This window comes from Canis lupus, chromosome 25 (genome assembly GCF_048164855.1).
Source record: "Canis lupus baileyi chromosome 25, mCanLup2.hap1, whole genome shotgun sequence".
NCBI lineage: Eukaryota > Metazoa > Chordata > Mammalia > Carnivora > Canidae > Canis > Canis lupus.
This window is the reverse complement of record NC_132862.1, coordinates 33756663-33784512: the sequence shown is the minus strand read 5'-3', so window position 1 is coordinate 33784512 and position 27850 is coordinate 33756663. Positions and strand designations below refer to the sequence as shown.

At 47.7% G+C, this 27850-nt stretch overlaps 1 protein-coding gene across 1 annotated transcript; it reads left to right on the top strand.

Moving 5' to 3' along the window:
• The first annotated feature begins 5812 nt into the window (after positions 1-5812).
• Positions 5813-27498, top strand: GPRC5A (G protein-coupled receptor class C group 5 member A). Its single transcript, XM_072798966.1, has 5 exons — positions 5813-5953; positions 6128-6234; positions 20449-21377; positions 23437-23495; positions 23815-27498. The coding sequence occupies exons 3-5, from the start codon at positions 20456-20458 to the stop codon at positions 23905-23907; spliced, it is 1074 nt and encodes a 357-aa protein (XP_072655067.1). The 5' UTR covers positions 5813-5953; positions 6128-6234; positions 20449-20455; the 3' UTR covers positions 23908-27498.
• Positions 27499-27850: the final 352 nt, after the last annotated feature.

Below are 27850 nucleotides of genomic sequence, written 5' to 3'. Positions count from 1 at the left end.
ATTTTGCCAGCATCACCATTTTGCTTGTCTTTCACATACAGACTCAAGAAGTTGCCTCACTGCCTTCAGTGCCCGAAATCCAAGAGTGAGTAAATGAGTATTACTGAATACCTGCTAGGAGCTGGATGTAGTTCTATTTGATGTGCATGGCAGTCCTGTGAATTAAATGTTACGGGCTCCCTTCTTTCAGATGAGGAAACAGACCAGGAGCTGTTAATGGGATTCAGGCCAGGTCTTCCTAACAACAAAGTTCAATCATTCAAGTTCATTTTAAGTTCTTGGGCTGAGCACAGCCTGAGAGAGAGGGGAGAGGAGGAGAGAGAAGAGAGGGAGATATAGGGAAGGAGGGAGGGAGAGAAAGAGAGAGAGAAAGAAAGAGAGAGAGAGGGAGAATGGAATGGGAGAGGAGAGAGAGAGGTCAGAACAGATCCACGGGGCGAGATCTCATGGGAGGAGGAGACTCCCTGAAGCTGCATTGGGTTTCTCAGAACTGAACCAGTCTGGGCACTTCATGGGATGAGATTCTCTAAGGTAGCCTTGGGGTTACTGGCAGTGCCTCTCTGGTTTCAGCATGGCAGCTTCAGCTCATAACTCTCCTCGTGAATTAAGACCCCGGGGTATGAGCCCAGTCTTAAAAGTCAATTCCAGAAACAGTGGGGGAAGCCTTGGTTGTAACCAGGGCCTTGTCCACTGTCTGATAACTAGAGCCTAGAGCCGTGAGACAGGCAGAGCTGGTGCTTGGCCAGCAGGCTGACCTCAAGCCCTGCTTCCCCGCAGACTGCATTCCAGGGCTTCAAGTGTCATCTCTCCCAAGCCACATGTGTTTACCCTTTGCACACTCCACTCCTCTCCCTTCCACCTGGCGGAGGTGGGAAGTCGAAACCAAGGCCACTTCAACATTCGGCCCTTGAGACTCCCGGGCTGGGCCGGGCTGTGCTGGGTAGGCTCATAATTTTAGCAGGTCACACAACCAGCCAGCAGATACAAAAGTGCTCACATTTCTGCAGTGTATTAGTTTCCTAGGGCTGCTGTCACAACGTATCACCGACCGGGTGCCTTAAAACAACAGAAGTTTATTCTTTCATGTTCTGGAGGCTCAAAGTCTGCAATCCAGGGGTTGGTAGGGGTGGTTCCTTCCGGAGGTCCAGGGGAGAAACCCTCCCAGCTCTCTCCCCCGGCTGCTGCTGGCACCTGTCAACCCTGGCGTTCCTTGGCTTGTGGCAGTGTAACTCCTCCACTCTGCCTGGAAAGTTCTCCCCATTCCTCACCCCTCTTCCCTCCCCATGTGAAAAGCATCCACTCACCATTGAAGCCTCTCCCCTGGGTGAGGGCTAACCCGAATGCAGTGGGGAGTGTTCACACCTGGTGCCCAGCGGTGGTCCCTGTGTGTTTCTCCCAAGCAACACCTACCGCAATGTGTTGCTTTTGCTTCATTACTGCCCACCCGGCCACCAAACCAAACCAAACCAAGTGTCGTAAAGGCAGTTATCTTTGGAGTCCCCCACAGTGATGCAGAAGATCATCCACAGCTGTTAAATGGCTGAACAAGCATAGAAGTTGCCTTCAGGGGATAGAGACCGTATTTGTATTATATGCCTTACAATGCTTGGTGCGTAGTTGGCTCTCAAATGCTTCCTGTGTGGTTTAGCGAATGAATGAAAAAGCCTCTATTTGCGAGCACGCAGGGGTAGTGGGAGCTGTGAGTCATGGACACTTGCATTTCCATTAATGTAATGCCCTGAGGAAATAAAATTCTCTCATCCTTTTCTTCTACTGACTCAGGTGCTTCTGAAATGAAATTTAATTGAGGTCAGGGAAGGGGACAGGTGCCACCTTCCATCTCACTAATGAAGAAGTGAAAGGAAAGAAAGGGGAAGTCCTGGGCCTGAGGTTCCTGAATTCTGAGGTAGTGTTGGTTAAGTGGCCAGGACCAGGACTTCTGTTCCTGGTTTATTCCTACAATCAGGAGTGGGGATCATGGGGTACCAGGGTGGTTCAGTCCGTTAACCGTCCAGCTCCTGATGTCAGCTCAGGTCTTGACCTCAGGGTCATGACTTCAAGCCTTCCGTTGGGTTCCACACTGGGCACGGACTCTACCTAAAAAAAGGGGAAAAAGAGTAGGGATCCTGGCGGTGTTGGGCCGTGGCATGGGTAAGGGAGGTGTCAGCTAGGATGGGGTTCTGGGACTCCCACACTGAAGCTGCTCCAGGCCCATCCTCATGGAAAATGATCCCTCGGGCAGCCCGGGTGACTCAGTGGTTTAATGCTGCCTTTGGCTCAGGGTGTGATCCTGGAGACCTGGGATGGAGTCCCACGTCAGGCTATCTGTGTGGAGCCTGCTTCTCCCTCTGCCTGTGTCTCTGCCTCTCTATCTCTCCGTTTCTCATGAATAAATAAATAAAATCTTAAAAAAAAAAAAGACCCCTTGCTGGCCTTGCAGCTGAATGAAGGTCCTCTCCAGTATCAGACCAACCTCTCTTTTGTGGGGAACAAGGCACCCTTATTGTAAGGCTCTCTCTTCTCATCTCATTTCCAGTCATGTGAGCTTCCCTTCTGTGTCCCTTAACAGTGCTACCTGTCACTTGAAGCCAGGTAACACTCAAAGCCAGATTTGGAGTCATACCTGTGTCTCCAGACACCCTTTATACCATTTCTTCCATTGATTCTGTGGGCCTTCAACCTTGTTCTCCAGACCATTTTAGTCTAGGACAAGAGACCTAGCAAATGAATGATTTTACCTCCTGACCACCGCCCCCTGTCTCCATGAGGGGCATCTCAAAATTATTCAGCTATCCATCTCATCCTCCCAGTTTCCACTCCTGTTCCCTCTTGGCTCCCCCACAACCAGATCCCACAGGGCATTCTGGGGCAGGGCTGAGACTAGGAGAGGCAAACAAGGTGCCCAGGACTCACAATTTAAGGAGATACTAATTCTCAGGGTTGTGTAGGTATCTCCTTAAATTTTGTATTTGGGGACCCCTGGCTTGGTGCTGGGCTAGTGTATTAATAAAGGGAATGGAGGAGGAAAAGAAGTTAAAAGGAGGGTAGAAGAGTGCTGAGAGAACAAGGCAGGAAATCTGAAGTCAGTGGCAAAGTGGAGAATAATGGGTGTATCCTTTGGGTAAATACCGAGTAGTGCAATTGCTGGATCATAGGGTAGTTCTATTTTTAACTTTTTGAGGAACCTCCATACTGTGGAATTTAATAAACAAAACAAATGATCATAGGGGGGGGGGAAGAAGAGAGAAGAAAGCCAAGAAACAGACTCTTAACTATAGAGAACAGACTGGTGGTCCCACGCAGGGTCGGTAGGTGGGGGGATGGGTTGAATGGGTGATGGGGATGAGGGAGGGCACTTGTCTGATGTTGTTGTTTGTAGTTGTTGAATCACTAAATGGTACACTTGAAACTAGTATTGTACTGTATGCTAACAAACTGGAAATTTTTTTTTTAGATTTCTTTCAAAGTTTATTTAAGCAATCTCTACACCCAACATGGGCCTCGAACTCACTCCCAACTAACTGGAATTTAAATAAAAACAAAAAAAAAGAGAAAGAAAGAAAGAAAGAAAGAAAGAAAGAAAGAAAGAAAGAAAGAAAGAAGAGAGAGAAAGAAAGAAAAGAAAGAAAGAAAGAAAGAAAGAAAGAAAGAAAAGAAAGAATCATGGGTTCATGTAGTCACTGGTAGCTTTCCCTGCAGAAATCTCACACACACAGCCTCAGACCTGCTCCATGTCACCCAGAGAATAAGAAACAAGAGGAAAACCAAAACACAGTCACCCCTTTCTCAGGAGGTTTTCCTGAGTTTCTTGTCCCAGGGAAGACAAGAAAAGGGAAGAAATCCCTAAAGTTGTGTCCTCTCTGCTTTCACTCCCTCCTCAGACTCTATTTTCTTTTGGATATCTAGAACCTCGCCAGAGGCATGGTGATTAAGTCTTAAGATGCCTGAGGAGGAGCCCTTAGAGGCTGCAAGTCCTGGGAGCACTAGCCACGCAGGGCTTTTGAGCACTTGCAGTGTGACTACTCCAGACCCATGAGTGCTGAGTATAAAATACACAGTTTTTGAAGACTGAGTTTGAAACAAAAGAATGTAAAATAGCTCACTAATATTATTTAAGAGCTTGATTATACTGAAATGATAATGTTTGGGACCTACTGGGTTAAATAAACTACATTAAAATTAATCCACCCCTTTTACTTATTTTAACGTGGGTGCTAGAAAAAAAATTGTAAATGTTTAATTTTTTAAAATAGATTTTTAATTAATGATTTTTTTTCAAACTCTTGGTGGAGGGCTGACTTTCAGTAGATCAAGGGGAGGGAGCCACTCTGCTACCTAGGAAACCCACCCAGAAGCAGGCCCTCTAGGAATGGTTTAGCATCCAGGCCCCCACCGAAGGGCTTCTGGCCATGTCCTGTTTCCCTGGAAGAGGGGCTCTCTGCTCAGTGGCTGCTAGAAAATGTAACATCACAAATGTTGCTCGCATTTGTGGCTGGAACAGTAGATCTATTGGACAAGGGTGGTCTCATCCCACTTCCTCCTTGAATACAAGAAAACTGAGGGCCAGAGAGAAGAACTCGCTTAGCAGATGGCACACGCTAAAAAGCACTGCTATTTCCAGCAACGTCTCAGTTGCTGGTACAGACACACACACACACACACACACCCCCCTAGGAGCCTGGGGAGAGGAGTGGACAGACTACAGAACCCTGGGCTGCAGGCCTCGAGCGAAATATTCCAAGACTCACAACACTGGCTGTGGTTTCTTGGAAGTGAAATGAAAACCGAATAAAATCACATTTTAAAAGCCCATTAGTCTCTGGAAACTTGGGGTGTGGGGACAAAGCTGGGGAGGCTGAGGCCTTCCCCTGTTCATTCACATGCATAACACCGGTTCGTTTGCCGGGTAGGCCAGTTGGCACCCTAAAAGCACAGAACCCCTCCTCTCCCAGGCAGCTGGGGTGGAGCCTCACCCTGAGCCTGACACCGAGGGGCAGCCACTCCAGGATTGTCTGACAAGTAAACAAAGACGAGTTTCAGGAGGACTGGCTTGATAAAGGGGAGAGGAGTGGGCAGCGCGGGAGGGGGAGCCAGACACCACAGGCAAATGCCCTTATTTCATAATTTTTATCTGGCGCCCCGATCTCATCACCCTGCATCGTCAAGGCTTTCGGAGAGGCAGTTTGGGGACGCGGAGAGACCACGAGGCCTCCGCCCGGGGCAGCTCTGCGGGCGCTCGTCCGGGGGGGGGGGGGGGGGGGACAGTCCCGACGAGACGAGGGGGGTGCGGAGCCCCCTGCACCCGAGGAATCTTCTTTGGTTCCCGCCTGGCTTCGGCGCCTCCTCGCCCGCACCTGGCGTCGCCTCGTGCCCCGGCGGGTGGGAGTGACGGCGAGGCCAAGGCCAGGGGCCAGGGGCCAGGGGCCAGCGTCGGGGTCCCCCGCAGCGGGGGCGCCTGGGGCTCAGCTCTGCTTCCCGCGCGCACGCACGCTCGGGCGCACGGGACGCGGGGGGAAACCGAGGCGCGGCCGAGGGGCGGGCCCGGGGGGAGGGGGGGCGCGGGTGTGGCCGCGGGTGTGGCCCGGGGCGGGCGGGGCCCCTGGGGCGCGTCTCCCGGGGCCTCGGGACGGTGCGCGCGCCCCGTGCGGTCGGACGTTCCAGATGGGCCGGGGAGGTGCCCCGCGTCTGCCCCCGGTGGAGGGGTGACTGTGCCGCTGACGTCAGGAGGCTTTCGGTTCATTCCCTGGCACCGGGACCTTCTCTTCCTGAGAGCGCTCGGCGCGCGGGCCTGGAATCGGCGCGTCCCGCTCCCGCCGCGCGCCCCCCCCCCCCCCGGCTCCCCGCGCCCGGCCCCGCCCCGCGACAGCTGCGGGTGTAGCCGCTGGGCGCCCCCGGGCTTCCCGGCACCCGAGCCCCCCGGGCCGCCCCCGACGTGCGCGGACGGGGCCCCAGGGTGAGTGCGGCGCAGCCCGGGCCAACCCGCCTCCGGATTCAAATCCTGCGGGGAGGGCGGCGCTGGGTGGGGTGGGAGGCGGGAGGAGAGGACTCCTCGGCCGGGGACTGGCTGGCTAGGAGCGGGGTTCTCCGGCTTAACGCAGGTTCCTCCCCACGCCCCCCCCCCCCCCAGCTTCCCCCGCTAAGATAAGAGGCAGGCAGACGGCTCAAAGGCCAGAGCAGTAGTCTGTGCTCGGACACGTCGTACCGACGCTTAGCAGGTGGAACCCTGGCTGGCAGGTGAGCAGTTTGGGGATCACCCTAGGGGAAGGGAAAAGACGGAGGAAGATTTTCGAGGAAGGGCTTGGGGGTGGAGAGGTTTGGGAATCGGTGTGGGGGGGGGGAGGTAGGAGGAGGGAGATGGTGCTAATTGCTACTTCACCCAGGTGCAGAGAAGTTTTGATCTATTTTGTCCTTCCACAACAAGCACAGGCTTCTGCCTTTCGGAAAGTCGATTGTAGAAGCCACCCCTCTCTCTCCATGGGAGGGTCAGGCTGTCGGCTCCACAGCATTCCCTCCCTGGCTGTCCGTGGAGTTGCTCAGGAACCTTGGCGGGGGGGATGGAAGTTGAATATCCAAGAACAGCCCACCTTCTGGGCAGCAACTAGATGGGACCCAGGTGTGGCCTCAAGGCTGTTGGAGAAGCTCCTTCAACATCCACTGGGAAGGAAGGGTTAGTGATAGGGGAAGCCTGCTGGGGATCAGGGAATTTTGAAGGACTTTCTGTTCCTGACCTCTTTCTAGGTTGATTTTCTGTTCTTTTCTTTTCTTTTTTAGATTTTATTTATTTATTCATTCATGGGAGTCAGAGAGAGAGAGAGAGAGAGAGAGGGAGAGGCAGAGGGAGAAGCAGGCTCCCAGCAGGGACCCGGATGCAGGACTCAGTCCCAGGACCCTGGGATCACCACCTGAGCCAAAGGCAGATTTTCAACCCCTGAGCCACCCAGGTGCCCCTCCAGGCAGGTTTTCTCCTCAGAGGCCACATCTGTTTGAAGGGTTCAGTTGAATCAGCCACCACTTTGGGCTTGTTTCTTTCCTTTTTTAATTTAAATTTTATTTAAAATTCAATTTGCCAACATAAAGTATAACCCCCAGTGCTCATCTCATGAGTTTGGGCTCATTCCTGAAAGAGAATACTTGAACCACTTCAGATACCATGGGCTGGGATCCATGGGAGGGGTGAGAATGGGGGTCTGAATTCCACCCTCCAGGTCTGTGTGCTGGCTATTTCTAGGAGAGGGAAGGAATGAAAGGAAAGGAATGAGAGGAAGCCTCAGCAGAGGCGTTTACTTGGGAAGAAACAGAAAGGCTCCTCTGAGGGTATGGTGAGAGGTGTGTTCAGAGGGCAGATCGAAAGCAGCAGAACATTACTGGGAAGTGCTCTCAGTTTTGAGTCAGAAGACTGACTCCTCATCCAGGCTCTGCCAGACCTGACCTGTAGCTCTGAGGCAGCCAGGGTTTGGGCCTTGAGTTTCTCCTGAGGGGTCTTTTTTTTCCTTTTAAAGATTCTATTTATTTATTCATGAGAGACACACACACACAGAGGCAGAGACACAGGCAGAGGGAGAAGCAGGCTCCATGCAGGGAGCCCTACGTGGGACTCGATCCTGGGTCTCCAGGATCACACCCTGAGCTGAAGGCAGACACTCAGCTGCTGAGCTGCCCAGGTGTCCCCCTTCAGCAAGCTATTTAATTTTGTACTTGATACATAATACCTGCTAAGTAAACACTATCTGTGATTACTTATTTTTGCATTTATTTAAATTTTTTCATTTGCTTTCAACGTTTTGTTTTTATTTTTAGAGAGTGGGGAGAGGAAGAGAGAATCTTTTTTTTTTTTTTTTTTTAAGATTTTATGTATTGATTCATGAGAGACCCACACACAGAGGCAGAGACACAGGAAGAGGGAGAAGCAGGCTCCCCATGAAGAGCCTGATGCTGGACTCAATCCCAGGACCCTGGGATCATGATCTGAGCCAGAAGCTCAACCACCAAGCCACCCAGGCATCCCTAGAGAGAGAGAGAATCTTAAGCAGACTCCACACCCTTGGCAGAGCCTGACAGGGGGCTGATCTCACAACTCTGAGATCTTGACCTGAACCAAAATCAAGAGTCAGAGGCTTAAGAGACGGAGCCACCCAGGCACCCCAACTTTCAATGTTTCTGTATCTTGTTCTTATAGGTATATAGAGTTTAATCTTTTTTAAAAATGAAAAATTTACCATTTATATTTATTGTAATAACTGTTGCCTGCTATTGCCAAATAGATTTTAGCCACATGATCTGCCCTCTCCATCTTTTCCCACATTAGTAGTCTATATTTTATCTTTAGATATGCTAGGGTGCTAAGTGGTTGGTTGTGCTATTCTCAGGGCTTAGAAACACAAGCTTATGAAGAAAGATGATAAATTTAGCTTCGGACGTGTTGGACTGAGCATGAATATGTTCCCTTTATATATTAAAATATTAAAAAAATAAAATATTTAAAAGAAGGTTCTTTTGAGAGTTGGGAGCTGGTATACCAGTAAAGGACTTTATCCACCTATTTTCTGGACATTTTCTTTCTTAAAACCCTAGGCCTAAAAGATTTGGAAGTTTCACTCAAAATCTTATTTTCTTTTGTTTTTTATAAAAGATTTCCAGTATTTTATTTTATATTCCAGCAATCTATTTTACAATAATCTGAAGTTCATATGCTTTGTTTAGAATGGAGGAAGATGGTTTGTAATGCCCCCAGGGGTACCTGAAAGTGAAAAATCAGGGATAAATTCTATAGTTATATTTGTTTAGATCTCCCTAAAGCGGTTCAATGATTCATTTTCTCTCAGTTGCTACAAAGAAACTCAATTCAGTGATGTTATTCATAAGCTGTTGCCATAATCACTTTTATGTCATCAGAATTAGGATGACTCCTCAGAACAGGGGATCCTGGAGATTTCCCTATAGACACTTTCCATTTGTAACTAATCCTTCATCAAGGCCAGAGAAATTCCTGTGGGACTCCACCCTTGTCTTAGAATTCAGCCTAGATAAAAAAAAAAAAAAAATGAGGATAAGCATTAGTGCATATTCATCTTCAAAAATTCTTCCTCCCCATTACTCACACTTACTAATAAATAACTTGCTTTGAGTGAATATTCAGTGGTCACCCTGAGTCCAAAACATTTACTTGGCAACCACTGTGCGGAACACCTAGTGAGGAGGATACCAACAAATAGAAAATTTGCTGTTTCTTTAAGGAGCTTCTTATCTTTTTCTTTTTAAAAAGATTTTATTTATTTGTTCATGAGAGACACAGAGAGAGAGAGGCAGAGACATAAGCAGAGGGAGAAGCAGGCTCCATGCAGGGAGCCTGATGTGGAACTTGATCCTGAGACTCCAGGATCATACCCTGAGCTGAAGGGAGGCGTTCAACCGCTGAGCGACTCAGGAGTCCTAGAAGCTTGTTATCTGATGGTTGAGTCAGCATTGATATTAATGTATAATATAAAACCTATAGATGGAAAAACTTGAGTGCTAAGAAATAATGAAGAGACCCACAAATTTAGAATGAGACAGGACTAATGATTTTTCAAAACCTTAAGATACAGGTAAGTTTTGGGCTCAGTTTCGAAGTGATGAGGTAAATGGATTGTGTCTAGGAGGAGAAGGGTCTTTCTGGCTGGAAGGACAGTAAACTTGCTGAGGCAAAGAGCATGACTATCACAAAGCCTTAGATGAATCCCAATTCCCTCCTGGATAGAAATACTCTTGGGAGATTGGCTTGCCTTGCATGGAGTGAGAAAGAGTGAGGAAGAAAGAGAGGAGTGAGGAAGGCAGGAGGGGATGGGTGGGAGGACCAGTTGGAGAAAAGCCATGAAGCTCAAATGGGGACTGAATCTGTTATAACAAATAAAAAGGAGCTAACATGTTAATCCAAAGATCTCTTCCCTTCCTTGTTTCCCTTCTTCATACCATTTGACTCTATTGACTGCTTCTTCTTCTTCTTCTTCTTCTTCTTTTTTTTTTTTTTTTTTTTTGAAATTGCTCCTTGGTTTCTGGGAAACCACTTGGGCTTATTATTACTATTACTATTATTCATTCATTCCCAACCCCTGATCATTTTTCTTTATTTTTTCTTTTTAAAGATTGTATGTATTTACCCACGAGAGACGCAGAGAGAGAGGCAGAGACGTAGGCAGAGGGAGAAGCAGGCTCCCCGTAGGGAGCCTGATGCGACCGGATCCCAGGACCCCGGGATCACTCCGTGAGCCAAAGGCAGATGCTCAACCACTGAGCCACTGGGGTATCCCTGGAGCCTGGGTTCTAAGCACCATGAGATCTTGGGCAAGTTATTTAGTTTCTCTGTGCTTCAACTGCAAGAAAAGGGGCATAATAATTGGGGTTGTTGTGGGAATTAAGTGAAACAGCGTGTAGCCCAGAGTAAACTCTCTGGAGGACCTCATGCTTGTCCTTTCTGGATGCTGCCAGTTGCAGGTCCCATATTCATCTCAGATTCAGCACGGCTACGTTTGGCATCGGTCCTCGCCAGCCTGTTTTTCTAAGTTCCATTCTGTTGCCTAAGCCAGAAATCTGAGAATTTACCTGGACCCCTTTTTTCCCCAAGCCCTGTCTCTTCTGCCTTCCTAAAAATCTCTCCGTGTTCATTGCACATCTTTCATGCTTCACCTCCTTGGTCTTTATAGCATTTTTTTTTTTTTTAAAGACCCATTAGGTAGAATGACTCGCTGTTTCCCATGTGCCCTTGGCAATCCCTGCAGACCCCATAACCCCTTATTTGTATGTCAGTGTGACCCTATTGGTCCTGGCAGGGACAGAAGCCATACTTTGGATCTATGTGACTCATACACTTAACACAGTACCTGACACAAAGTAGGTACTTAAATGTTTGTTGATTGAGTGTAGGATCACTCACTAGAGAACTTCTCAGAGTTGGTTTAAGTAGAGAGAGGCTGGAATCAGGGAGAAAAGCTTCAGAGTTCATAAATGAGCAGACTCAGAGCTTGATGTGGGGCTAGGGCTCCATCCCACCACCCTGAGATCATAACTGGAACTAAAACCAAGAGTCCCACGCTTAACCCATTGGGCTGCTCAGGCACCACTGGACATGTAACTGCTAAGAGTCAGTCTTCTCACCTGTAAAATGGGTTGTAGGAATAGTAAATGAGATGGATAACAGATGTAAAAATGTGTAAATGAGAGAAAAGCTATAAACACGTGAACACTCAGCATTGTGCCTGGCTCCAGGGAACTCAGGATGTGGCACTAGTCCTCACTATTTTTCTTCATAATTTATATTGTGACTATTATAATATATTGAAGGGGGCAGTTTAAGAGGAGAGAGAAGACTAAAATGTTAGAAAATCACACATTTGCCCAGCTGGGGTACGTGAAGACTCAGCGTCAACAGTCACAAGTTATTCGGTATTATCCCTCAGGCAGTGCTAACAGGTAAGTATTGTCCTCTTCATTTTCAGATGACAGAATGAGATATGTCTCATAGGAGGAAGATAAGATTGGCTTTGGCAAGGCTCCAGGCCCCAGGTTATTCGTGCTCAGATACTCTTGGGCAGGGCAGGGCAGGGTGGAATGGGGCAGGAAGGCGGCACAGCACGTCCAGTGGAGCTTGGGCAACTTTCCAGGTCTGGGCTTCAGCCTCCCCACCACTCCCAACCCCTCCACCCCCAGGGAAAAGAGAGGAGTCTCGGGGATGCTGGAGGACTCATCAGTTTTGGCATTTGTGCTTGTATTGGTCAGTGTCCCAGGTCGTCAAGAGCAAGTCTAGGTCTAGGGTCAGTGTTACTCCACTACCTGGTGGCCTGGTCTCGCAGGTGTGTGTTTGCTTGCTGGCCCTCTCCTTGGCCTGCACTCAGACCCTTAGTCACCTCCAGCCCTGTTTTGGGGTTTGGTTGGGAGTTGGCAGGACATGTTCTTTTAATGATGGGAGGTGGGGCAGGAAGAAGAATGAAGGGGGAGAGAGAAAGATTTGGCAACTGCCTTTAAAAAAAAAAAAAAAAAAAAGATTTTATTTATCTGAGAGAGAGCGCGTGCACACAAGCCAGGGGAGCGGCAGAGGGCGAGGGAGAAGTAGGCTCCCCGCAGAGCAGGGAGCCCATGGAAGCTCGATCCCAGGACCCCAGGATCATGACCTGAGCCCAAGGCAGATGCTTAACTGACTGAGCCCCAGGCGCCCCGGGCAGTTGTCTAATGGGAGCTTCCCAGAGGGATGAAAGTGGGCTCCCACCATCTAGTTTAGCACCCCACCCTCATCTTACAGAGGAGAGGAGGGAGGTTCCAGGAGAGTGTCCACACCTGACGCAGCGGAAAGCGCTTCTTTCCGAAGGGGTGGGGTAAAGACAAGGCTTGGACTTGAGCCCAGACAGCGACTCCTGCCTCCCCCCCCCTTCCTCTCCCTACCTTTCCTCTTCCCTGTCACCTCCTCCTCTTGTTCTCTTACCTTTCTGCCTTTCACTTCGCCGTTTTCTTTTTCTTTTTCAAAATTTTATTTAAATTCAATTTACCAACAATGCGTCCTTTTCCTTTGTAACTTTTCTTTTTCATGCCTTGACTCATTTCAGAAGGGTTTAGGACGGTGCCAGGTGACTTCAAGGTCTTGGTTGTCGCTGTTGGGTGCCTGGACAGTGGGGTGGTTAGCAGTTGTGGTAAGTGAAGGAGGAGGGTGTCTCACCCTTATGACTAATGAAAAGTTCTGTCCTTATATCTCAGGTCAGAGGCTACACATGCGAAAACTGTACCGTGTTCCTCCAAAGTGCAGGGTTTAGTCATCAAGGAATTGGCTAGCAACAGAGGACAGATTCTAGTAAATCTCTCTGCTTCCTGGGAAATCTCAGGATTCATGCTCTCCTGGGAGACCCCTGGAGTCATTTAGTTAGGACCATGGTTCCAGACATGGCCCAAACCCCCTAGCATTGGCCCTAAAGTATGTTTTAGTCAGCCCACAGGAGGTGGAGGATGGGGAGAAAGGGAGGTTATTATTATTATCACTTTTTAAGATTTTATTTATTTATTCATGAGAGACACACACACAAGGAGAGGCAGAGACACAGGCAGAGGGAGATGCAGGCTCCCTGCAGGGAGCCTGATGTGGAACTTGATCCCAGGACCCGGAGATCAAGCCCTGAGCCGAAGGCAGATGCTCAACCACTGAACTACCCAGGTGCCCCAGAAAGGGAAGTTAGAACTCAGGACAGCAAACAGGAAGCTAGTGAGGAAGCCAGGGACACCCCACTCCACCCCCCCCCCCCCCAGCTCATGAGCGGCCCCTCCTCTCCCACCAGATTCTGCTTCTATCCCTGTGCACACTCAACCATCCTGGTTAGGCTTTTACCACGTGTCAGGTGCTAGTGTAGAGAGCGGCGAGAAACATTCAGCGACTCAGTCCCTGCCTTCAGACCCAGAGGAAGACACAGACTCACCAGTAGGCACTGCAGGGCTGTGTGAAGAGTGCTGGGTGGGAAGCGCCAGAGGAGGGCAGGGGCCGGGCATGGAGAGCCTTACACCTTTGGGCAGGATTACGGCTCTTCCCCGATCGTAAATGGAGGGTCTCAGGGAGGACAAGCCTGGAGAGCGAGGAGGGTCATCTGAAGTGGTCTGAGTGGGGTGGCTGGCCTTAGGGCTGGGAGAAGTAGAATGTTCGAGACCCTGAAGAGATGGAATCCCCAGGACGTGAACTTTGGGGCCAGAAATGTGGGGTAGGGATTTCTCAGACCATTTCCCAACTCAGAGGTTGATCTGAAGTTGGCTTTTTGAGCCTCTGCCTCAGGCTCACAAGTGGGGAGACCCCTGTGATGCCCCCTGCCCCGTTCTCATCTGCTTTCAAGACCTCCTTTCCTGGCCTGCCTCCTGCAGTGGAGGGCTTCTTCCAGCAGCCAGGCTGGGGGGACAGTCCTTTTGTTCCCGGGGAGGAATCTGAGGCTACACACAGTTCCAACAGCTGGAGCAACTCACAAGGGCAGGCTTTGTGCCTCAGTGAATTTTGTTCATGCTCAGAGCCTGAGTGCTGATGCAGTCACGTCCCCACCCCTCTGGCTCCGTGATGGCAGGTCCCTCCTGGCTTATTTATTTATTTAAAGATTTTACTTATTTATTCATGAGAGACACACAGAGAAGGGGCAGAGACATAGGCAGAGGGAGAAGCAGGCTCCCCATGGGGAACCCGATGCAGGACTCGATCCCAGCACCCCGGGATTACACCCTGAGCCATAGGCAGATGCTCAACCACTGAACCACCAGGTGCTCCACTCCCAGCTTTAAAGTTTTTTACCAGACAGAGGGCTCCGCAGTGTAACTTTGGAGTTGGAATTCTGATTTGGATCCTGGCCCTGTCATCTCCTAGTGGTGGGACTTTGGTGAGGGGGCTGACTTGTGCCTCCATCGCTGCAGTTGGAGGCAAGATAGTGATGATAGGAGCTATAGTATAAGGAGGTGGTGAGGGTTCAGAGGGCAGAGCCCATTAAAGCACACCTGGTGCATGTTGAGGATGAGTTAGTGGGGAGACTCTCGCCATCAGAGCAGTCCAACAGTAAATTGCTTCTTTCAGCTCCCACTTGGTCTTTGAGGAAGCTAGTCCTCTCTTGGCAGGACCCTAAATCTCTGTGTCCTTGACTTTGGTTACAAATGATGGCCAAATAATCCCTGGTCGCATTCAATTTTTTCTTTCTAGCTCCAGCCCTTACATTCTTCTCCAAAGGCTGTTTCTGTAACTCCTGGCAGTTTATATTAGCCCTTTTTTGCTTCCCAGAACCCTGCCTTTTTCCCGAGCCAGTTTCCCTCTCTTTTCCTCATCTGGGTGACACAGGGCCTTCTCTGTACAGAGCTGCTTGTTAATGAGTCCGATGAGTCTTATTTTCCTCTGACCAAATTCAAAGTAGTTAGAGGACATTTGGACCTGTTACACAATGGGTGTCATGCTGGGGGAAGAGGTTGGAGGAAGGCTAGCAGAGATGAAGTAAGGAGGATTCCAGAAAAATTAGTCACTTAGATAAAAGTGTATTTACTAAGAAACATGTTAAAAAAGACATTTGTGAGAGAATTGGGAAATATGAACCCCAGGTGGGTATTTGATATGACAGGGTTATTCTTAACTTTTGAAATGTAGTTAGGTTAAAAGGGAGTTTTATCTTTTCGAGATACACACTGAAGTATTTGTGCATAAAATGATAGGATGCCTGGTGTTTGTTTAAAAACAGTCTAGTGAGTGGGGTGGGGATGGAGAGGAAGCAAAATTGGCCATAGATTGGTAAATTCCGAACCAAATGATGAGCCCTTGGGCTTTGTATGCTTGAAAATGTCAACATTTCTTTAAAAACAGTGTTGTTGTTGTTGTTGTTTTAAGATTTTTTAATTTATTTATTAGAGAGAGAGAGAGAGACAGAGATTGAGAGAGAGAGACAGGCAGAGGGAGAAGCAGGCCCCCGGTCTCCAGGATCAGGCCCCCGGCTGAAGGTGGCGCTAAACCGCTAAGCCACCAGGGCTGCCCTAAAAACAGTGTTTTTTAAAAATGTATTTTATGTATTAATTTGAGAGAGAGAGAGAGAGAGAGCAAGCAAGCAGGAGCAGAGGGAGAGGGGCAGAGGAAGAAGCAGGCTGCTCGCTGAGCAGGGAACCCCACTTGGAGCTTGATATCAGGACCCTGAGATCAGCTGAAGGCAGATGTCCAACTGACTGAACCACCCAGGCCCCCCCAAAATTATGTTTTAAAGGGACTTCAGAGTCTGCTTCTCCATCTCCTGTGCGTGATTGGGGTGGGAGGTGGAATTGAAATGGAGGGAAATTGGTTTCCCCCACCTCTGTACACCTGTGGCCTGGTTTGCAGATGCCAGGAGGCCTCGAGACACACCCGCCTCCTGCACACCTGCCACCAGAACAGATGGGCCTGGAGGTCCAGGTTGGGGGATGGGAGGTTTCTGTCTCACTCTTCCTCTGACCAGCACCCCGACTCTCCTATAGGCAAACACCTCATCAGTCTCCGTCAAGATAGAGTCATCAGGCCCAAAGTTCATATAATTCCCCGTGATGCTCATGACCAGTTGGCAAGGGACAGCACCACCTAGAGGGTGGGGAAGGAGCGGCAGGTGGGCGGCCGGGAGGGAGAAATACCTTTCCAGCTAGACACCGCCCTTATGACTGATGGGAGGGGGTGAGGGGGAGAGGCGAAGGTGAGCAGGGAGATGTGCCCAGCCTGGGTCCCTCCCTTCCCTTGTACGCACTGTGCTTGCATTCAAGGGAGGGGGCCCTTCTTCCTCTCCCATCCTCCCAGCACCCGCACTGACAAGGTCTGCACCTCCCTTCCCCTCACCACCGCAGAGCGGGCGTTCAGAGGCGAGGCAAACCAGACTTTGGGCACGTGTGTCGTCTCAGGCCTTGCCCGCCCTCTTCCTCCCGTATTTCACTCTTTGCTGCCCTGAAGAGGTATTTCCATCTTTGCTCTGTGAATGTGGTAGGGGTGACTGTGGTGTGATTTCCATGCAGTAGAGACCCCCGTGACAGACCCCTGCTGACGAAAGGACTTGGGAAGGCCGTGGAAGTAGTGGCAGATTATGTCTGTCTGTCTGTCCCGTCTATGCTAGGGCATTCGCCGGTTTTCCCCTTTACCACTGGCTATTTAGTGATGGGCACATAGTGGTGCTCGGGAAATATTGGTTGAATGAATGACTATACAATAAAAAGTTAAGCTTGGGGAGCCAAATTTCATTAAAAAATTAGGAAGAGGGGCACTTGGGTGGCTCAGTGCTTGAGAATCTGCCTTTGGCTCAGGTCACAATCCCGGGATCCTGGGATCGAGCCCTGCATTGGGTTCCCTGCAGGGAGCCTGCTTCTCCCTCTGCCTGTGTCTCTGCCTCTCTCTGTGTGTCTCTCATGAATGAATAAATAAAATCTTAAAAAAACAAAGTTAGGAAGATAGATTGAAGCTATCAATTATTTGTTATTTATATTACTTAAGTTATTGTATTCTAACATACCTATAATATTCCAACATATACATAATATTCATTTATGTAATTATGTGTTTTATATTGCATATATATACACATATATATAATTTTTCCCCTACTTACCATGAAAATTAAACAATGCTAGGGCGATAACTACCTCATTTAACTGAAATGGAGATTCTGTATCTTTTTTTTTTAAAGGTTTATTTATTTATTTATTTATTTATTTATTTATTTATTTATTTGAGAGGGAGGTGGGATGAGGGGCAGAGGGAGAGAATCTTTCAAGCTGAGTCTTGGCTGAGCATGGAGCCCAGTGGGTCTGGGCTGGATCCCACAACCCTGAGATTGTGACCTGAGCCGAAATCCAGAATCAGATGCTTAACTGACTGTGCCACCCAGGTGCCCTCAGATTTTGTATCTTTAAGGGAAGCAGATGTTTGAATTCTGTGTGCATTGAGGAAGGTGCTCCTTTGCCCTGGACAGTTAGTGAGCAATGGCTGGTTCCATATCCCATTGTGTTGTTCTCTGACTTGTAGTTGGGTCTTGAAGATATCAAATGGAAAAAAGAGAAAAAGGTGTTCTTTTTCCCTAGGGTTGATCACAGCATCTCATAGAGCTGTGAAGGGCCAGAGAAATCTTGTCTATGAGCATTTATGGGCATGTGGTGAAGACATTCTGAGCTGTTTTCTCTGCTAATAAAGAAAGAGGCAGGATGCAATGAATATTTTGTATCTTTTCCTGCTTCCCAGTCCTAGCGACTCTACTTCTTTCCAGTTCCTTTCTGCAGGATCTCTCCCTACTTGGCCTTGGGGGTGCCGAGCTCTTTCACTGGTGATTTTCTGTGGAGGGGTACTCAGTGAGCCTTTCCTTCCTCCAACACTGTCCTCTATTCCTTGTCCTGACAGCATTTCTCTTCTAGTCAGTTCAGAACTTTTCACTGTTGAGTGAGCAATCCTATCAGGAAAAGAAAATCTAAAGTCTAAAGCACTGTGCCCCCCAAACCCATTCATGCACAAATAGCATTTAACAAAACCAAAATAATGGTGTCATAGAAACTGATAAACCAGATAAACTGATAAACTGGCCAGGTAATCCAGGAAAAAATTATAGTTTGTTGACAAACTGTTAAAACCTTAGCACTTTTGAATTTCAATGTCTTACCTGACGTTGACTTTGGACTTTGAGACCCACATATTTTAAGATGTATAAACTCCTTCTCTCTTCCAATTTCCCAATTTATCTTCCCACCATGCCCTGAATTCTTAGGAATTAGATTTCATAAGGTTTGAACATCAGCTAGGTTTAAAATTGACATGAAGTTAGTGGGAGTGGAGAAGGAAGCAGATCTGGGAAATCAATGAGAGATATATAGGGGGTATAGACAGTCAATTCTTTTTTAAAAAATATTTTATTTACTTAATTATTTGAGAGAGAGAGAAGGTGCGTGTACACCTGCCAGCTGCAACGGTGGGGGTGGGGGTGGGGGAGTGCAGAGCAGGAGGGAGAAGAACAAGCAGATTCCCAGTTGAGGGTGAAGCCCAACATGGGGCTGTATCTCACGACCCCCGAGATCACCAGCTGAGCAGAAATCAAGAGTCACACTTATTCAACTGAGCCACCCAGGCTGCTCCCAGCCAGTTAATCCTTTATTTTTATATTCTTATATTTTTTTAAGATTTTGTTTATTTATGAGAGACACAGAGAGAGAGAGGCAGAGATAGGCAGAGGGAGAAGCAGGCTCCCTGATGCGGGTCTCAATCCCAGGACCCTGGTATCATGACCTGAGCCAAAGGCAGACATTCAGCCACTGAGCCACCCAGGTGTCCCCAGCCAGTCAAGTCTGATTGTCCTTGAGTGGGTGAACAGATTACCTGCTTTGTGGATCATCTGTCACCTGGGAGCTCCCAGCCTGTGTGGGCCTGAACTAAGTGGAATCAAGACCATAAACAGAGCTGGTTAATGAGGCATCTAATGAGGTAGAAAAGGGAAGGACATAAGAGAGAGAGAGAGAATGAGAACACCTCAGATTGCATTTAAGGCCAACTAGAACTTACTCGAGAGGTGGTACCTGTAGTATGAGAGAACATGGATCCTAGAGCCAGATGACTTATGTTCAAATTCTGCTTCTGCCATTTCCTCAATGTATGGTGTTGGGCAAGTAACTTAACTTGTCTCTGCCTCAGTTTTCTCATTTGTAATACAGGGCTAATATTTTTTACCTCCTGGAGTTGCTATAAAATTAAACTAATATATATATTATATATATATTATTCATATATATATGAAAGGTGATTGGAAGAGTTTCTGATCCATAGTAAAAATGAGCATTAGCTATTGGTAATATATTTCATTAGATTATTCACTATTTTTTGGTGCATTCTCTAGGACTTTTCTCCTAACAGATAATTAATAAAGAACTTGTTATGACAGAGAAGACTCCATCACTTTTTGGAATAAGAGTAGAGCCAGCCTTACAAACTTTAAGGAGGGAAAAAAATCCTTCTAACATGTGACAACAGAGCTAAGAAGAGGATCCGGGGGTGGCAAAGTGGATGTGTGGCCTGCCATAGAGAAATCTATAGTTTAAATAGATAACTCCTCTTATGCATGAAAGAATGAGGTGCTTACAGGGGTGCCTGGGTGGCTCAGTCCATTAAGTGTCTGCTTTTGGCTGGCCATGATCCCAGGACCCTGGGGTCAAGCCCTGCGTTGGGTTCCATACTCAGTGGGGAATCTGCTTCTCCCTCTCCCTCTGCACCCCCCCACTTTTGCACATGTGCTCTCTCTCTCAAATAAATAAATAGAACCTTAAAAAAAAATGGGATACTTACAAATGTCTGAAACAGGCAAAGGTGGAAAAAACCTTCAGACTGATAAATTATGATTAAAATTTAAACTTAGAGATTTCCATGCTCATGAATTCTGACAAAATACTAGGCAAAAATATCAGGAACCCTGGCAAATTGTTTTTTATTTATTTTTATTTATTTTTAATTTTTTTTATTTTTTAATTTATTTATTTATGATAGTCACACAGAGAGAGAGAGAGAGAGAGGGGCAGAGACACAGGCAGAGGGAGAAGCAGGTTCCATGCGCCGGGAGCCTGATGTGGGATTCGATCCCGGGTCTCCAGGATTGCGCCCTGGGCCAAAGGCAGGCGCTAAACCGCTGCGCCACCCAGGGATCCCTTTTTTTTTTTTTAATTTATTTATTTATAAATTGTTTTTTAAATTGAAACCTGGAACCCTTCAACAGAGCACTGAGTCCTCTGGCATCAGGGTACATATTTATAACTTAATTGTGGGAAGATTTGTTTTTTTCCTTTAGAATTTGCCACAAAAGGTGGAGAAAAGTTAGTAGCTTTATCTAAGTAGCAAGTTTAGGGGCAACATCCTGGCCAAACATACAAAGATTTTTTTCTAATCTTTTTGGGTGTCCTGTGGCTGAATTTGTTAGGAGATTCACCTCTTCCTCCCCACAACTTGCTTTTATGCAGGACCAGAATGGCCACAACATCCCCTAGTGGTTGCCGCTCAAACCTGGATGCCAGGTACCACAGACTTTGTGATACCACTAAAATTTGGGGCATCGTCCTAGAAGCAGTGGCTGCAGTTGGGGCTGTGACCTCGATGGCCTTCATGTTTGCTCTTCTGATCCTCATCTGCAAGGTGCAAGACTCCAACAGGCGAAAAGTGCTCCCGACCCAGTTTCTCTTCCTCCTGGGTGTTCTGGGGATCTTTGGCCTTACATTCGCTTTCATCATCCAACTTGATGGCAGCACAGGGCCCACCCGCTTCTTCCTCTTTGGTGTCCTCTTCTCCCTCTGCTTCTCCTGCCTCCTGGCTCATGCTTTCAATCTAACAAAGCTGGTGCATGGAAGGAAGCCCCTATCCTTGATGGTGATGCTGAGCCTGGCCGTGGGCCTCAGCTTGGTGCAGGACATCATTGCTGCAGAGTACATCATCCTCACCATGAATAGGACCAATGTTGCCATCTTTTCCGAGCTTTCTGCCCCTCGGCGGAATGAAGATTTTGTCATGTTGCTCATCTATGTCCTCTCCTTGATGGCACTGACCTTCCTCATGTCCTGCTTCATCTTCTGTGGATCTTTCATTGGCTGGAAGAGACATGGCACCCACATCTTCCTCACCATGCTCCTCTCCATTGGCATCTGGGTGACATGGATCACCTTGCTCCTGATTTCTACCTTTGGCCCTGAGTGGGATGATACTGTCCTCAGCTCAGCCTTGGTTGCCAATGGCTGGGTTTTCCTGTTGGCCTATGCTGCACCTGAGTTTCAGCTGCTCACAAAGCAACGGAACCCCATGGATTACCCTGTGGAGGACACATTTTGTAAACCTCAACTCATGAAGCAGAGCTATGGTGTAGAGAACAGAGCCTACTCTCAAGAGGAAATCACTCAAGGTACAGAGGATGGCTGGGTGGGAATCCCTTGTAGAAAGATGGGGGAGAATCATAGGATATTATAACTCTGAGGAGCACTCAAGATGATCCAAGTCATACCTCTGATAGAATAGATAAGGTCCCCCAGGCTCAGATGTTGCTTAAAATCATCCAGCTAACTAGAGTTCTAGTAGAAGTAGAAACCAGCCTCTGGAGTCTTAATCTAGTACTTTCTACACAATACCTTATGGGTTTCTCAAGCCAAAATAAGATAGGGCAAAGGAATGGCAAAGGAATGACTAAAAAAAAAAATCTCTAGAGACAAGTAGGTGAGATTATGTTCTTTATAACAGATAACTAAGTGTTCCTTCCAGAAATGTGGAGCCCTTTGTAGATTTGAATATAGAAAGCAAGCCATGATTTCTTGCAGTGGTCACAGAGAAGGGAGAAAGCCCTTTCATCATAAATCAGCAGGTATTTCCATAAAGTTACTGAGGATTCTGATTTATCCCGAAGAGCCACATCTTACTGCATGTCTCTGGTCCCATGAGAGGGAAGAGATGGTACCTGACATAAAAGAATCAAATGATTTTGCTCTTGCCTAAAGTTGTGAATAACCAGGTATTATGTTGTTCTCATAACCAAAAAGAGGCTAAACTGATAGCTAGAGACTGTTCTTGCCAAAAGGAATCTATTCATTGGTCTCTGGGGCTAATCAAGGGAGAGGACAGGTCTGGGACAGGAGGGAGGGACTTCCAAGGTGAGGTTCTTAGCTTTAGTTAACAATTTTCTCTGCCCTTGAAATCCGAGGTGCAAAGCCTCCTGGTGCTTTTCACAGTGGCTGTGGTCCCTCTTCTGGACACTTGGAAGCCTGAAGGGAAGCAGGGACGGCTGGAGGGGATACTTTAGCACCTGTCCACTCCCATCCACTCTCAGGGCTTCAGCCTGTCCCCATACTCTTGGACTCTGTTAGGACTCATTTCCCTAACTACTATTCTTCCCTTTCTTCTTTCTTTGCATTCATTTTATGGACCACTGTCACCTTCCTCTCCCTAAAAATACCTCTTCGACTACCACATTTTCCTGTTCACATACCTTGCTGGCTCCCCAGTACCCACCGTATTTACATAGGGAGGCTTTTCATGGCCAGGACCCAACAACCGTGGAAACTGTGCTCTCAGTCCAAAGTAACCAGCCACTACCTTTCCCCGCCTGTGTGTCCAGGCTCCAGACATGTCCTTCTGCCTGCCTTTGCCCTCTTCTAGAGTCATGCAATCCCTAGTCTCTCATGCACTTTGCCTGCAAGCTGTAAAACTTTGAAACGCTCTTATCAGAGGGTGTCTCATTCCATTGCTATTTGTATAGCTGTCATATATCCCTCGTTCCCCAGTGTCAGCCTCAGGCCAGGAATCATTCTGGTTAATCCTCAGCTTCTCCACAGCATCTTACATAGAGAAAGTACCTGAGGTGTGTGTGGAGTAAACTGAACAGGTACATTTGGTGGGAAATCGATGGATTGCTTTGTATGGTATCCATGATGATTGTATGGATTTGCTTTTCTGTTCCAGAGTTTAAATCCCTCGAATTTCCCTCAAATACACAGAAAACTGTTGCTCATAAGTTTTGCCCCCTCCCAAAGAAAGTAAAAAGAAAAAAAAAAAGTTTTTTTTTTTTTTTTTTTTTTCTTTCCTGGTGGGCAGTTAAGGAAGTAGGTAAATCCTCAGTGAGATTCGCTCTAGGCGACACCTTCTGGCCGGATCCATATCTGAAAAAACTGGTTTCAAATGTGCTTTAGAAGTGGTTCTGGGATGAGTTGTGCCACCAGTGAAGTTTTCTGGAAGGTGCTTCCCTAGTGATCCTATGTTGGTAGTTATTCATTTATTCATCCAATACCGTGCTTACTTTGTGCCTGGCCCTGGGCTTGGGACAGTCTCTCCCTACAGGAAACTTCTGGTCTACCGAAGAGACAGACAGATAGATGTCACACTTTGATAATTGACTGAATTGGGGTGAGAACAGGCAGGAGCACGAAGTGGGGTGGAGCCCTAATGCTGGAACCTCTCCTCTCCCTCTCTTTCAGGTCTTGAAGAGCTAAGTGGTACACTCTATGCTCCTTATTCCACCCATTTTCAGCTGCAGGTAAATGTTTTTTTTTTTTCTCCTTTTTCATCAGCAGTGTTAGCTCTGCTAGCAAGGAATGCTTGTCCTTGGGGAACAGGATGTAGCCATTCTGAAGGCCCCTAGACGGCCACCTTGAAAGGACGCCATATCTCCTTTCCTGTGATCTGCCTCCTGGGTCAGCACAGGAGACTGGAGTGCAGGGCAAAGGGAGGAGCGCTTCACGGGGAGAGGTGGGAGAGGAAAGAGAGTTGATTCCTGCTCCAGATTGGAGCTCTGTTGAAATACCTGGGAATTGGAAATTGGAATGGGTTTAACAATATGGTGGCTTCCTTTTCAGAATCGAACCGCCCAAAGGGATTTCTCCATTCCACGGGCCCAGACTCGGACTAGCCCTTACAATGACTATGAAGGAAGGAAAGACGGCAGTTAGCTGTTCTGAAGAGCAGGACGAGCACAGCAAGTCAGCCCACCAGCGGGGAGTTCAAAGGGATCTGGGCTGAATCCCAAGTTGCCCAAGGAAACTGTACAGAACCTTTTGGAAAGAACTTGCCTTCCCTTCTGGAGTTGTTGGGGGCTAACAAGACTCCAGGTCCTAGCACTCTAGTGTTTTTCCTTTGTCCCGTACTTAGGATACTTCTTTTAAATGGGAGGGAGTCTCAGGCAACTCAGGGTGTGCCCATTACTATGCCCAGTCATTCCACAAGTGACTAAAGCTCTGGTCATCAGACCCCTTACTGGCTCAGTTCATTTCAGGAGCTAGCTCTTCTGACTCAAGGCTGGTTTTGTGAGGATCGCTTGGCCCAGAGCAGATCTGCAGATCTGAGCAAAAACAGCAAAGGCCTGTCCTTGCCAATATCTACACTGGAAGCCAACTTACTGGCACCCACACATCTTGTCTGGGTAGGAGAGGCCAAAGGTCACCCACATGTGGTGCTAGCACAGAGCCCTTGAGGGTCCCCAGCACCAATTCACAGGTCACCATTCCCAAACTTGCTGTCCATCTCCAGAAATACGCACCCCCCCCCATATGCGTTACCAGAAATTCCTCTTCTATATCTCCCTAGCAGGGACAAGCCTGATTTCCCTCTGCCAGGAGACATTTGTGCACTGTTCTTGCCCTAAATTCCTGGCACTGATTCTTCTGTCATCCCCTTGCTCCTCAGCTCCCGTAAATAGCTTCACACCATGTTCACCACCAGCATTCTGTAAGTGGGCATTGTCTACAAATGGGGAGTATTCCTTCTGTAATAAGTTATTCACCACACCTCACCTGGAGACACAATAAAGATGTGCTGGCAAGCTTTCACTGTGGCAGTGGCAGGACGAGGGGAGGGCACTGAGCCCGAAGGAGAGATGGCGGGCTCTTGTCTTCACATGGAACTGAAGACAATGTTCAGTTCCACTGGGGGTGCACTTCCATGAGTTTCTCCTTCTCTTCCTTTTGTCTAAAACACGTGTGTTTTCTCCAGTTGCTGAGATGAGTGGCAAGGGGGCCGGGGGGAGCCAAGAAGGGCCACAGACTGATGTTTTGCTACAGGACGGCAGAGTTGAGTGGCAATTTTGGAATGGAGTGTGGCAGGCCAAGTAGGCCGGGGAGGAGACCTCAAAGCCGGCTTCACAATTCTCAGGAGGTTTAATTGTAGGAGGGAATACATTCAGATCCCTATTTGACAGAATTGGTTCATAATATCCCTTGGGAAAGACCTAGTACCTAACAATTATTATTTACTTAATTCCAGAAACAGCTCGCGGGGCAGGGCAATAGGAAACACTCTTTGGTGAAGGGGGGTAGAATCCCCAGGTACAGAAACCAAATGGCATTGAAAAATTTGTTGCTGAGTTAGGGAGTTACCTCCTAAGACACTCTACTTTTCAACAAAAGGAAAACCTGGTGTGGGAAGAAGATTGAGGTGAGGCCAGAGGTGAACTGAATGAGACTCTGAATTTCCGTTCCACAAAGATTTGGTTGTTTTTCACATGGCTTTGCACTAACATTGGTCTAGTTTTGTATTGCAAACAGAAATTACAAATCATGATTTGGATCCTTTTAGACCATTCTAGTCTTTCTTAAGAGGCCAGTGAGGTTGTTGTGAGGGGAACACAATATAATTTCGTGCATATCATCTGTCACAGTGTAGGTAACTCAAGAAATAAATATTCCCTTCCCTCTTTTCTTTCCTCCTCTGGTCTTTAGCCCACCGATCAAGCAAAGGGGGCTGAGTGAAAGGTAAAGCCACAGAATACCCTGGATCTTCTTTCTTGTTAGGGAAGAGGATCTGCCAGGCCTTTGTATTCCCATGACTGCAGTCTTCCTGTTAACCTCTTTGAAAACAGAAGAAAACATGGAAGTGGCACCCATTGCTGGCTTCTCTTCTAAGAAGTATAGGGTTTGGACAAGGAGATCATCCCCTCACTGAACTCTTTATCTTGCCAGGAGGTAGATAAATGCTTCTTCCCATTCGAACAGCCTTGTCACCCCCACAGCTGCCACCCTGTCTTCAGGTCTTATGTGTTCAGGACATAATCAAACTCTTCTGTTAGAATAGGGACATTGCAGGGACTGGAAGTTTTGGCACCTGATGAGCTCTGATATTGGAGAAGAGGGTTTTGGAGATTTCCCATAGATCTCCATTTTCACTGGGCTGAAATAGAATGTGCAAATTTAGCCCAGCCTGGTCCTTGAGTGATGCCAGTTGATTGATGGCTGGGAACCAAAATGGCATCTCCTTTGAACTAAATGGGTGATAATGAAATGAAGCTCAACAACCTTCCCCTCATCTTTCATTGTCTGGTGGGAAATAGGCTGTGTCTCCTTCCTCTCTGCCTGCCACTTCAGGCTGGGGCTGTTTGGCAGATGCCATACTCCATGCTTCCACTTGATGGCAGTAAAACCTCAGCGATCACCCCCGGGGAGCCCTGCCTTTGCAAAGCAAACCTCTTAAAGCTGCTTTTTGGTAAAGGGCACCGGGTCAGACCTGCAGGCGTTCCATGGGTTCAAGGCAAAAGTGTCGCATTTAAAAAAGCCTGCATGCTAGAGCTGTTCGTGTGCTCCCTCCCACCATCATCAGAAGCCCCATCTCCTCTGCCAGACTTTCATTGCCTGGTGTCTTGTTTTTCGTGAAAGTCTCCCAGGTATTTGCAGCCTATTTGCAGGCAATCTGGCATCTTTACAGACAACGGTCTCCAATGCTGTTGTTATTAATGTCGACGGGTATTTATGTGGTGAGAACATTTGCTTTCTGGCAGGAAAAGTGTGCCAAAACAAAGAGTACAGCCTGGCCCTGGAAATGCAGCAGTAAAATACACCCCCAGCCGCTCCCCCCTGCCCATGCATTCTGGGTTTCCTTCCTTCATTTCTAGACTTGTCATTATTGCTGAGAACTGAACTGTGCCCAGCTGATCTTTTCCTTCCTGGTCTGCTTCCTTCTGTTGCTATCAGGGTTTGCAGATTTGCCACCATTCCAGCCCCCATCTGAAACATGGAATTATTTCAGAAGTGGAGGTGGAGGCGTTAGAAACATTTTTCTCCAGTGCCAACTTTCTCCAGATCCAAGATCTGGGCAGTCAGCTTCTAGGTTGTACACTGTGGGCCTTTGCACGTTCTGTGGTCCAACCTGTGGTCATATTCTAGAATCCCTTCCATCTGGGCAGATGATGTTTTATAGTCCCCCTTGGTTTCAGGATGTACCAAGTATGCAGATGGGTCTGTGTGGCAGGGTATCAAAGTGCCCTACCCTCAGTTCTGCAACTCCCAGATTGCTAGAACTTTCTTGATCCTTCAGAATGGAACAATCCAGTGCCCAAAATGTTGGCATTTGAGAAGGTCACAGAGCTTCTTTGGTTGGTGCCTCATGGCCTTTGTTTTGCAGAGGAAAGAACTCAGGCTTAATGGAGTTAATACAACTGGGGTCAAATTTCTGGTTCTGTCTACTGCCAATACCTATGTGGTCAGTTTTAAATGTTTTTTCCCCAAAGTGGGTGTTGGAGTCAAGAATCAAATAAAATGACCATGGTCACTCTATACTTTAAGCTCTCCTTTCATTTTCCTTTTCCCTCTCCCAATTGCCTTTTCTTCCCCTGATTTCCTCTCTAGTCGTTTTCTCTCCCTCCTGCATGTAATCTGTGGAGAGAAGGATGGGGTGGAGATGGGCATATTCTGGTTAACCCCAGGTCACATTCCCATGAGCCCCAAGCTGAATGAACATTTTCCTCTTGGGAAAGTAGACTGTCAAAGGAGGAATTGTAAGACTAGGCAGAATTCTAAAAAAAAAAAAAAAAAGAAAAAAAAAACCCACAAAGTTAAAAAGGGGGCACCTGGTGGCTCAGTGAGTGAAGCATTGGACTCTTGATTTGGGCTCGGGTCATGATCGAGG